Source organism: Myxine glutinosa, chromosome 10 (assembly GCF_964187855.1).
Source record: "Myxine glutinosa chromosome 10, kmMyxGlut1.1, whole genome shotgun sequence".
Classification (NCBI taxonomy): Eukaryota; Metazoa; Chordata; class Myxini; order Myxiniformes; family Myxinidae; genus Myxine; species Myxine glutinosa.
This window is the reverse complement of record NC_136270.1, coordinates 62,262,180-62,274,905: the sequence shown is the minus strand read 5'-3', so window position 1 is coordinate 62,274,905 and position 12,726 is coordinate 62,262,180. Positions and strand designations below refer to the sequence as shown.

General features: G+C 44.6%; 1 protein-coding gene and 1 long non-coding RNA gene across 3 annotated transcripts in view; one reads left to right on the top strand and one right to left on the bottom strand.

The window, feature by feature from the left end:
• Window positions 1-9,649, top strand: part of LOC144894046 (uncharacterized) — a 54,955-nt gene extending 45,306 nt beyond the window's left edge. Inside the window, exon 3 of one of the 2 annotated variants that reach the window (XR_013624742.1) lies at window positions 9,571-9,649. This is a non-coding gene — a long non-coding RNA (uncharacterized LOC144894046). The remainder of the gene's footprint in view (window positions 1-9,570) is intronic. The other variant, XR_013624741.1, reaches the window with a different exon arrangement.
• Window positions 1-12,726, bottom strand: part of CORO7 (coronin 7) — a 150,054-nt gene that overhangs the window by 16,677 nt on the left and 120,651 nt on the right. Inside the window, exon 21 of the mRNA XM_068126896.2 lies at window positions 9,590-9,675. Coding sequence (XP_067982997.2) covers window positions 9,590-9,675 — 86 coding nt within the window. The remainder of the gene's footprint in view (window positions 1-9,589; window positions 9,676-12,726) is intronic.

Genomic DNA, 12,726 nt, shown 5'->3' with positions numbered 1-12,726 from the left:
TGGCACCCCGCTCTGCTCACCAAACTCTCCTCCTTTGGTATCCATGGAAATCTCCACGCATGGCTGGCGGACTTCCTCTCTAGTCGTCGTCAACGTGTGGCCCTGAATGGGTTTCTCTCATCTCCTCTTCCTGTTCAGGCTGGAGTTCCCCAAGGCAGTGTTCTGGGCCCCGTGCTTTTTCTGGTCTTCATCAATGATCTCTCTGACTCTCTCGAAAATCCTCTCTATCTCTTTGCTGATGACTCCACTCTCTGCCGCTCCATTCCTCTTCCCTCAGATCGGCAGTCTGCTGCCTCCTCACTCTCTGAAGACCTGGACAAAATCACAGACTGGTCAAACAAGTGGAACATGTGTTTCAATCCTGACAAATCTCACACTCTTACTATGTCTCTCTGAAAAGATCGACTGGACAACCCTCCCATCTACTTTCTCAACAATCCTCTCCAAGAAGTTCTGTCGCTCAAGATTTTGGGTCTCACTATCTGCCATGATCTTTCTTGGGAAAACCACATTTCCAAGCTGGCCTCCAAAGCCAGTCGCCGACTGGGCATCCTCCGTCGTGCGAAATCCTTCCTCGGCACACCTGAGCTCCTCACCACATACAAGGCTTTCATCCGCAGCTCAATGGAATACTGTTCTCCCCTATGGGCCGGGCCGGTGCTCCTGCCTCACACCTAGCTCGGCTTCACGCTGTTGAAACCAAAGCTTTCAGAATTATTGGAATCTCCCGCGATGAAGCTATCTCTGAGGGCCTTTCACTCACTCACCGCAGGCAGGTAGGTGGTCTTTCTGTCTTCTACCGACTCCTCTCCGGCCTTGCACCCCCAGCTCTCTCTGTGCTCTGTCCCCCAAATATTCCTACAGGTCGTACAAGATCTGCCAGCAACCCTCTGATGGTTAAACTGCCGAAATCTCGGCTCTCTACTCACCTTCACTCTTTCATTCCTCTTTTCTCCCGCCTCTGGAACAAACTCCCTCACTCCCTTCAATCCCACTCCTCCCTCCAGGTCTTTAAAACAGCTGTTCACCACCATCTCTTATCTTCCCCCATCCAAAACCTTGATCTTTTCTACCCCCGCTAATTCACCCCAGATCCACCTTGTTTGAAATTCCAACTTCTTTCCTGGAAGTCCTGGCAGTGTCCATATGTTTTATACCTCTCCCACCGCCCCCTTCCCATGCCCCCCCCCCCAAAGCCCTCGCCCTCTCTCAGATCTCTCGATGTCTCCATGTCTCTCGGTCCCTGCTCTCAAATGTTGTGTTTGTGTCCTTCCCCCTCTCTCCCCATCTTGTCTACCGCTCCCGATGTTATATGTTTTATGTGTCGGTTTGTCTTTCTGTGTGATTAATGTTCGCTCTTTCACGAGCCTCGATCTTGTATACAAAAAAAAAAAAAAAAAAAAAAAAAAAAAGACACCGAAGACCCAAATACCCCAAAGACCCTTAAATATCCGAAAAACCCCAAATACCCAAACAATTCAAAAGACCCCGAAGACCAGGTGGACCCCAAAGACCCAAATTACCCGTAAAACCCAAAATACCCCAAAGACCCTTAAATACCACAACGATCCAGATCGAGGACCTAAAATAGTCAAATCGAAATGACTCAAAAGACCTAGAGGACCCAAAAGATGCAGATGAACAAGAAGACCCAAAAGATGTTGAAGACCCAAAAGACCCAGAAGACCCAAAAGACCCCAATGGCCCAAATGACCAAGAGAACACAAAATACCCCAAGGATTCAAAAGACCCAAAAGAAGAGTAATTATGCCTCTTACATTGGAATTGTAGACGGTGGCTTGCAAACTGAGCCTCAAGGTTGGTGTACAGAAGCGGTATTTTTTAAATCACAATAAATACAAGGCACAGGGAGGTGAAATTTGCTGCACATGGTGTGCAATGTGCACAGAGTAAAACGAGTGTTCATAGGATGTCTAATAAATAAAGAAGATATATGCACTCTTGACACTAGGCCCACACTTTAGACTCTGACATGCTCACACGGCTGTACCGTCAAAAACTGTTCCAACCCGTCATTTTTGACGCGCCTTATTATGTTGCAGCCTTATGCCGAAATCGTTTAAATTCATTTTTTTCCTCATCAATCTACACTCAATACCCAATAATGAGAAAAAGAAAACAGGATTTTAGAAAGATTTGCAAATTTATTAAAAAGAAAAAAACTGAAATATCACATTTACATAAGTATTCATACCCTTTGCTATGACACTTGAAGTTTAGCTCAGGTGCCTCCCATTTCTCTTGATCATCTTTGAGATGTTTCTACACCTTGATTGGAGTCCACCTGTGGTAAATTCAATTGATTGGACATTATTTGGAAATGCACACACCTGTCTATATAAGGTCTCACAGCTGACAATGCATATCAGAGCAAAACCCAAGCCATGATGTCGAAGGAACTGCCTGCAGAGCTCAGAGATAGGATTGTGTCGAGGCACAGATCTGGGGAAGCCGACAAAAAAAAATTCTGCTGCATTGAAGGTTCCCAAGAGCACAGTGGCCTCCATAATTCTTAAATGGAAGAAGTTTAGAACAACCAGGACTCTCCCAAGAGCTGGCCACCCGGCCAAACTGAGGATATCGGGGGAGAAGGGCCTTGGTAAGAGAGGTGACCAAGAACCCGATGGTCACTCTGGCTCAGCTCCAGAGGTCCTGTGTAGAGATGGGAGAAACTTCCAGAAGGACAACCATCACTGCAACACTCCACCGATCTGGGCTTTATGGCAGAGTGGCCAGACATAAGCCTCTCCTCAGTGAAAGACACATGAAAGCCCGCTTGGAGTTTGCAAAAAAGCACCTAAAGGACTCTCAGACTGTGAGAAACAAGATTCTGTGGTCTGATGAAACCAAGATTGAACTGTTTGGCCTCAATTCTAAGCGTAATGTCTGGAGGAAACCAGGCACCGCTCATCACCTGCCCAATACCATCCCAACGGTGAAGCATGGTGGTGGCAGCATCATGCTGTGGGGGTGTTTTTCAGCAGCAGGGACTGGGGGGCTGGTCAGGGTTGAGGGAACAATGAACGGAGCAAAGTACAGAGATATCCTTAATGAAAACCTGAAACAGAGTGCTCAGGACCTCAGACTGGGCCGAAGGTTCACCTTCCAACAGGACAATGACCCAAAGCACACAGCCAAGACAACGCAGGAGTGGCTTAGGGACAACTCTGTGAAGGTCCTTGAGTGGCCCAGCCAGAGCGCTGTCTTGAACCCAATCGAACATCTCCGGAGAGACCTGAAAATGGCTGTCCACCGACAGTCCCCATCCAACCTGACAGAGCTTGAGAGGATCTGCAGAGAAGAATGGCAGAAAATCCCCAAATCCAGGTGTGTAAAGCTTGTCGTGTCATACCCGAAGAAGACTCGAGGCTCTAATCGCTGCCAAAGGTGCTTCAACTAAGTACTGAGTTAAGGGTCTGAATACTTTTGTCAATGTGATATTTCAGTTTTTTCTTTTTAATAAATTTGCAAAACTTTCTAAAATCCTGTTTTCTCTTTGTCATTATGGGGTATTGAGTGTAGATTGATGAGGGAAAAATGAATTTAAACGTTTTCAGCATAAGGCTGCAACATAACAAAATGTGAAAAAAGTGAAGGGGTCTGAATAGTTTCTGAATGCACTGTATATAAACATACATACATACTCGTGTGTATACACACACACACACACACACACACACACACACACACACACACACACACACACACACACACACACACACACACACACACACACACAATATATATATATATATATATATATATATATATATATATATATATATATATACACAGACTTGGCATTTAATATGGATATATTATTTTTGTGGGGATTTTTGTGGGGGTGAACTTATTTTTCAAGATGTCTTAGAACCAAAAGTTCATTGGAATTATGTTGAAATTATTCTAGATTTTGTTAATGTGACCATTAAAAGAAACAAAAACCACATTTGACATTTCGAAACAAATAAATTGATCCTTGAAAGTGATGTAAACTGATATCGAACTCAATTCATGGACAATACTGTGTTAAACTTCTGTACGTTTTCCAGAAGTATCTCTTTATTTTGCACATTAGCCAAATTTTTTTTTAACAAAAACAAACGTTATATTACGACTGGGATTACGGACAGTAAAATTACAGTTCAGTACTTCGTGTAACCCCCACGAGCATTCAGGAGAGCACATACACGTTGAGGCATGCTGTTAACGAGATTTGCAAAGGTTTGGACAGGAATCGCTTGCCACGCAGTGACAATAGCCTGCTGCAATTCACGCGCAGAGGTCGGCTGCTGGTCCAAGTGGTCGATTTGACGCTTTAATTCTGCCCACAAGTTCTCTATCGGATTCATATCCGGGGACATGGCAGGCCACTCTATATGCTCTACACCACGGTCAGCAAGAAAGTGTTGGATCATGCGAGCACGATGAGGCCGTGCATTGTCATCTTGGAAGACAAAGTTTCCTCGAAAGGCTGCACGAGCAAATGGAAGCAATGTTTCTTCCAGAAAGGCCCTGTACTTGAACTGGTTCAGGTTTCCATTCAGAACAACCAGGTGAGTTTTGCCCCCTGCATGAAAAGCAGCCCAAACGGTCACCCCACCACCTCCAGCTTGGACTCTTGGCACTATACAATCTTTGTTGTAGGCTTCATGCACTTGTCTGCGCACTCGGATGCGGCCATCTTGACGATAGACCAGAAACCTAGACTCGTCACTGAAGATCACGTGATTCCAGTGTCCTGGCTGCCATTGACGGTGCTCTCTGGCCCACTGCAATCGGCACTGGCGGTGTTGTCTGGTCAGGCGTGGCTTTCTCAGGGGACGCCTGGCACGATAGCCTGCTTGAACCAGTCGTTGGTTGACTCGCCTTCTGGATACAGGCACATTTGTCAGTTGCTGCCACTCAGCCCTAAGCCGATTAGCTGACTTGGTACGGCCATTGCGGACTAACCGGTGCAGCTGGCGATCATCCCTCCTTGTGGTTCTGCGGGGACATCCTGGCCTCGGTATTGGAGTAGGGACACCCCTCTGAGCATTTCGTTTCAGGATCTTTGACACCTGACCTTGAGTGATGCCATATTGCCGAGCAATAGCACGTTGTTTCATGCCGTAATTTCGTAAAGCCACCACTCCATGACAAACAGCATTGTCGAGTTGACGGACCATCTCCAGAGGAAGCGGCAATATCTTTTGGAGACGTGCAGCAGTTGTTTTCCACTAATACAGAACGCAACAACCCTTGTATACCCGACTGTGAAGCCAATCATCAAATGCACCTGTCCGTACATTTTGCCACGCCACCTGTGATATAATCCTGTTGTTGACTTCTTGCTGCGACAGACAATCAGTGACATGGTTCTTTTAACAAATAAATCACCAAAGTGTAAAAGAAACTCACCAGATTGATATACTGAGTTAAGAAAGTAAATCCAAGTCAAGAAAGAAAAAAAATTCCATATTAAATGCCAAGTCTGTATATATATATATATATTGTTGCGGATCTACCGAAGCCCGTTCCCGTTACAAAGGCGGGATTAAACCCCTTTTTTCCCCCTGGGTCTTCGGGTCCACGAGGCTGAATCGCCACTTCCGGAGCAAACGTGAAAAAGGGTATCGGGTCAACGTCGCACGTACCTTTAACCCACACTGCCACGAAAGCGGGGACCGGACCTCGCACAAGCCACGCATAATCGAGTACGCCGAGCGGTATGCGTATCACGTGACTCGTGCCGTTGCTTTTATGGAACCCGATTCGAGCGGTTCTAGTCGTACCATGCGAGGCCAATCAATGGAAGGGACGGAAACGGTCAAATCAGAGGAAGAACACAATTATTATTATTTACAATGATCAGGATGAAGGAAAGGGGACAAAGAGCAGAAGCTTAATCGATCTTAACTTATCCCCAGAGACAGGGCCCACTCACGCACATGGGGAGAAGAAGAGAGGAGGTTCGCGCACCAAACGCGCTTTGCCGTCGGTCGCTCCGGGGCAGCTCGCCCGGCGTGGCTCTCTGGCGGTCACGGCACGTATGCAGGTGAAGGCAGGCAGGAGGAGATCGCGCGTCTGTGGCCCGGCACAGGTCGTCCTCTCGAGCGCGCGATTAATGCAGCGCAGAGCGCCGGGCACAGGGCTTGGGGAAAGTTTGTGTACAATCTCGATCACCGGCAATCCAATGCACTCGTTCTGCGGCGCGTTCTCAAGCTCAACTCAACTCCACTCACTCTCACAGGGAACTCTCGTCTCACAGGGAACTGTAACTCAGCACTTAAACTCACGATACTCTCCGGCTCTGACTGACCTGCACACGACTCTGACTGAGATCTGAGGTGGGGGGGGGGGGGGAGGGGGGGAGGAGCAGGGTTATATGGCTCCGCCCTGGCCCTACTCGAATGTTCCAGAACCCCACCTGTCATCGTCGTGGTTAGCCACTCCCCTCGAGCCCTGATTGGCGGCTCGTGCTTACCGACCGCTCCCTCCTGCAGCGCCTCCCTTCGGCCTCGCCAGACTTGTTCAGGCCTGCCACGTGGCATGCTATCGCCAAAAGAACCGCCCTACTCACGGGCCTGCTCAACGCAAAACTAAACACAGGAAAGGACTACGCTTACATTCACTAAGAAATAACTGAACTATCGTGAAGCTTCATGTTGTGGTGCGTCTACCTACGAGGGGGAATTATCCTTTATTCCAATACCACAACAATATATATATATATATATACAGTGGAACCTTGACTTACGAGTGCACCAACTTACGAGTTTTCGAGATACGAGCCGTCGCTCGGGCGGTTTATTGCTTTGAGATGCGAGCCGAGATCTGAGTTACGAGCTTACGCCAGCCGCCACCAGGTGGGTTCCGGTCATGTGGTTATCTTGCCGTGCAAGCATATCTGCCGTATATCGCTGCTGTTTTGTTTTTGCATGTTGGTTATTTTGGAGCTTACGCCAGCCGCCACCAGGTGGGTTCGGTCACGTGGTTATCTTGCCGTGCAAGCATATCTGCCGTATATCGCTGCTGTTTTGTTTTTGCATGTTGGTTATTTTGGAGCTTACGCCAGCCGCCACCAGGTGGGTTTCCGGTCACGTGGTTATCTTGCCGTGCAAGCATATCTGCGTATATCGCTGCTGTTTTGTTTTTGCATGTTGGTTATTTTGGAAAATTTCTTAGTTTAAACCATGGGTCCTAAGTAATTGAGTGCCAAGGGCAGTACTGAGAAGAAGAAGAGGATGATGTGCTTGGATATAAAACACGCAATCGTCGAAAAACATGAGCGAGGTGTGCGTGTTGTCGACTTGGTGAGGCAGATGTGAAGGCAGCTGAAGATTTTATTATAACTTTTGCCGAACTGATAGAAGCCGAACGATACATCCCCCAGCAAATCTTCAACTGTGACGAGACAGGGCTCTTCTGGAAAAAGATGCCGAGGAGGACGTATATAACGGCAGAGGAGAAGAGCATGCCAGGCCACAACTTGTTCAGAGTGCCGGCGATAGCTCGCCTTCTCTTTGTGGAAGACACGGTGAGATTCTTAACATCCAACAACTAATGGGACGCAAACGGGGCGCCCAGTTTAGCGGTACACACATTGATGAATCACCCTGCCTGTGAAACACCGACATGACAGGTTATAGCTGGGTCGGGATTCAAACCCAGCTGGACAGTTTAGAGTCAAGTGTGCGTACCTCCAGTCCAGGCCATCCTGCCAACTTGTATGCTGCATACAGGTGAAATATAAAGCGCGAGATATTTTTTATATATACTGCATATTAAAAAAAAATTGGTGTGGTTTTTGGCGGGCTGGAACGGATTAATAGCATTTCAATGCATTTAATGGGGAAATTTGATTTTAGAAACGAGCAAATTGAGTTACGAGCTCGGTCACAGAACGAATTAAACTCGTAATCAAGGTTCCACTATATATATATATATATATATATATATAATATATATATATATATATATATATATATATATATATATATATATATATGAAGAGTTCAGGCGCAAAAACCGATAAACGCCATTTTTGATGAAACTGAACTATGTTTACCGAAGTATATGTTTCAATACCTCCGTTTCAGTAGGCAAATCATTTTCTCCCAAAACCCGATCGCGTCCACGTATTTTAAGATACAGCCCATGTCATTTTGATGGGTTTCACCTGGAATGCACAGCAGAAAATCTTGATTTTCTCATTTCAGCAAAAATGGATATATCTGTTTTTGCATCTGAACTCTTCATATATATATATATATATATATATATATATATAAAATTATTTATATAATAGGCTCATGCTGCCTGTCTGTGTGTGTCCGTGTGTCTGCGTCTGTCTCCTACCCCTACCCCCACCCACCACCGCCGCCCCCCCCCCCCCCCGAAACATGGAAATGCTCCTTGGAGAGGAACAATAATTAAGTAAAAGTCGCCAAATTAATCCAAACCTATGGGAAAATAATATTCAAAACAAAGGTGTACGCAAGAGATTGCATCTTCACGCATATGAATTGTAGAAAGTGCAACATTTGGAACTGAGATTTACCCGGTCGAATAATTTGAATAAATCAATAAGTTGTTAAACTCTTTTTAATCTTTTCTTTTATTTAAGCTTCAGAGATATTGCGCAGATGAGAAAGAAAATAAAAAAGTGATTAATAACTAAAATAAATAAATAATAATCGTGAAATAATTAATTTATTAATCACTTGGCTAATAGCATACCTAAACCACAACCATTTTAAGAGGAAGGAGCAGGGGTGTCCCATCTAGTGGGATGTTCGATTACCAAGCTGCTTGTGGAGCGCTCACCAAGCAGCCTAACTTAAGCACTCCCCACAATACTGTCGAGATCCCTAGCGTGCCAAACAATGTCCAAATTAGACAAATGAACACTTTTGTTTTTGTTTGAACAGTTACTGAGGTCAATTCCGGAGTTCAAATTTTGAAATTAGGTTCAGGTGAAGAGAGACAGAGAAAAAATCATGGACACTGGCATTTATCAGCATTGTGCTGTATACAGGAATCCTGCAATTCATAGGTATATAGATCAGCAATATTACCATTCGTACTGTATATATGAAGCTTTATTGTACAGAAAGTGACCTATTCTGAGGCAAAGCATACTTGAATTGAGCGGACAAAATGGCAGAATTAAGACCCCCAAGCAGAGCGACTTGAATGTGGTAAGCCTGTTGGCGTAAATTATTTTTAAAAACACACCAAACACCCAGTTTTCATTCATGCAATCCCTTGGAGGCCGATAAGTGTGCATGCAAAGTTTGGGTCCGCTATGTTTCATGGTTTACGAGTAATGGAGGAGACCAACGCGTGCGTGCACGCACGCACACATACACACACCACACACACACACCACACACACACACACACACACACACACACACACACACACACACACACACACACACACACACACACACACACACACACACACACCCTTTCATTATTATAGATTTACTATTTTTTTCTGTCGTGGTATTTTTACCATGGTCTTCTGCTCGTCCGAAAGCAAGCTAATATTTTGTTTCACAGGTGAGGAACCATACATCACCTGTCAAAACCAGAGACAAGTAGGAATTCCCCATCACAGACCCACACGACTCGAGCTCCCCTGCTGCCCCTGGGGCCAGTTCCTTCCTGCGAGATCAAAAAAGAGGAAACCAACTTAATCGTGAGTAATACAAAAAGAACAAAGCAGAGAAAAGAAGAAAAAATTGTTGAGGAAAGGAAAAGAAAATGGTTCAACATGTGAAAAATCTATTCCAAGGAAACACCACGTGTGGTGACAATTTAAAGCTATTCTGTGGGCCTTCTTGTTGACCGCATAGTCTTTATCAATAAAATTTTTTTTATTTTCCTCAACTTTGCAACAAAATAAATCTATGTACAAAACCAATGTACACGTTTTGTTTTGGTACAGCCGAGAAGGATGCCCAATAGTTGAAGTTAAACAAATAGTTTAAATAACAGCAGAATGTGATGAGAAGGGCACACTGTAGAGAGAATACCTCCACCAGGCTAAATCGTTTGAATGTTGTATCCCACCGAAAGGCCGGATCTGCATCCGGACCTGAATCAAAATACAATTGACTTGTTCTTGTCACCAACCTAACTCATCCACATAGTTTGTCACAAGTTCTTGAGACATCATCTCTTAATGGTGAAGAATCACGTAAAATTATAGTATCGAGCCAAGACCTTCATCAAAATCCAATCAATTTGCCCTTGTCACACACCAAACCAGTCGACCAAGTTTCATCCAAATCTGTAAACAACTTTGAGATATCCAGCTCACAGAAAAACAGACAGACAGACAGGGGTGAAAACGTAACCTCCGTCCACTTTCGGCGGTGGAGGTAATAAAACAATATGCATCATTGTTTTGAACACATATGCAGTTCGATCATAAACAAGTACAAAAAGTTTTAATTAAAACAAAAGCTGCGTCGATGTTACACAATGCCTAGATGCAGCTGTGCCTATAACGTCGATGTTATAGGCACAGGACATTCCTATTGATTCGATTACTTGATGTTATTTTTGTGCAAAGTGAAAATATATCTCGGCAATTTCCCGTGTGTGGCGACGAATTTTTAATATATCTCGGCATTTTCCCGTCTGTTATTTCAGGCGGTGTATGACTGACCATGCCGCGATTTTAAAAATATATATCTCGGCAATTTCCCTGTATGTGGCGACACGTGAACGAAGCTATCCTCTCTCCACATTATTGTGACGACGTATAAATTAAATATTTCATCGTGACGATTGTCATCAAATAGACGAATTTTTAATACTAGGGCGTGCCCGTACTATATATATATCTAAAATTATATCCCCCCCCTCTATTTACATGAAATGGTTTGGTCCATTCGCAAAGCCAAAGCGAACGGCTTGCGAGTACGGTGACAATCCCCCCCCTCTATTTACATGAAATGGTTTGGTCCAAAGCGAACGGCTTGCGAGTACGGTGACAATCCCCCCCCCCCCCCCCTCTATTTACATGAAATGGTTTGGTCCAAAGCGAACGGCTTGCGAGTACGGTGACAATCCCCCCCCTCTATTTACATGAAATGGTTTGGTCCAAAGCGAACGGCTTGCGGAGTTTGGTAAAGAAATCGCCATAGCGTGCACAAACGCGCAGGAAAGCGAAAGAATCGCAAATTAGTTTTAATTAGTTTTAAAACATAGTTTAACGCCAACATAGTTTGCCAAAGTGAAATAAATGAATACGCTCTCAAATGTGCCGTCCGAGGCAGAGTCTGTTCGCCACGTTCGGCACACGTGATAACTCGCTGCTCTCTGATTGGTTGAATCGTTTTTTGGACATAGCTCGGTAACTACTTGTCCGATTAATATGAAACCTTGAAAAGGCACATCCTCGGGTCCCCAGCAATATACCTGGCAAGTTTCAAGTATATCGGACCCGTGGTTGTCGAGAAACAGTGGTCACAGACACACAGACATACAGACATACAGAGATTACTGGAATTATAGATAGATATCTCGGCATTTTCCCGTCTGTTATTTCGGGCGGTGTATGACTGACCATGCCGCGATTTAAACAAAATATATATATCTCGGCATTTTCCCGTCTCTTATTTCGGGCGGTGTATGACTGCCCATGCTGCGATTTAAAAAATATATATCTCAATGGACTTGAAGTTACAGGCCTTTGAGAATTCATTTCGTTCTATAAAGGGCAACTTTCATCGGATTTTCTTCCTGTTTTTTTTCAACCGAGTCTAAAACGATGTTAGCGACTGTGAAAAATGAAATGATATATCGAATTTGATTTGAAATAAAACTGTGTGAGAGAGGAAGACACCACGGGCCTACCAAACAGGCCTCAAAGCTATGCGAGTTAATAAAATGGTGGATATTTGTTTATATGAAGCCTCTCCCAGAATGGGTGGAGCTATGGTTCCCAGAATGGGTGGAGCTTTGAGGTTTTGTCTTCTCTGCAAGAACAAGAAGAACAAGAAGAACAACAACAACAACAGCAGAGGGCACTCTATGAGCAGCGTCTGCGACGCGGCTAAAAAGGTAAATGAAAAAAAAAAAATCATAACTCGACACGCAACATATATTAAAGGAGTTGTTTTACGTGGAATATTTGTCCAATCCTCAAGTTTCAATCCTTGAACAAAATTCTCTATATGACCTCATAGCGGTATCCTTTTGCCTTTGATTATATAATATGCAAATATGCTTGAGCTCTGGTTTGTCGGGGGATTTCCGGTACTGGGTGAATCGGATGAAGGACTAGTGGGTCAGATTCTGGGTTAATTCTCTTTATTCAAACCGCCACTCTCCGACCCACTCGTTCTTATTCCGGCTAACACGGTACCGGAAATCCCCCAATAAACCAGAGCACAATCATATTTACTCATTAGAGAATCAAAGCCAAAATGATGCCGCAACAACCTTCCCTCTATTATATACATTTTCTTATACTGTACACAGCAACAGGTTATGCATCACTTCCTGAAGGCCCGGGTGTCTTGTATAACTCCCGAGATAATCTGAATAACTGCATCTTTCAAATCAGCAAATGTGGTTGGTGTCAACTGGAACACTCTTTCACTAGTCCCAATAAAAATAATCCAGCGGTGACAAGTCAGGGGACCAGGTCAGTATGGCCGCCAGTGCAAAGAGGAGTGAAGAATCACTTGGTAGTAATCCGGG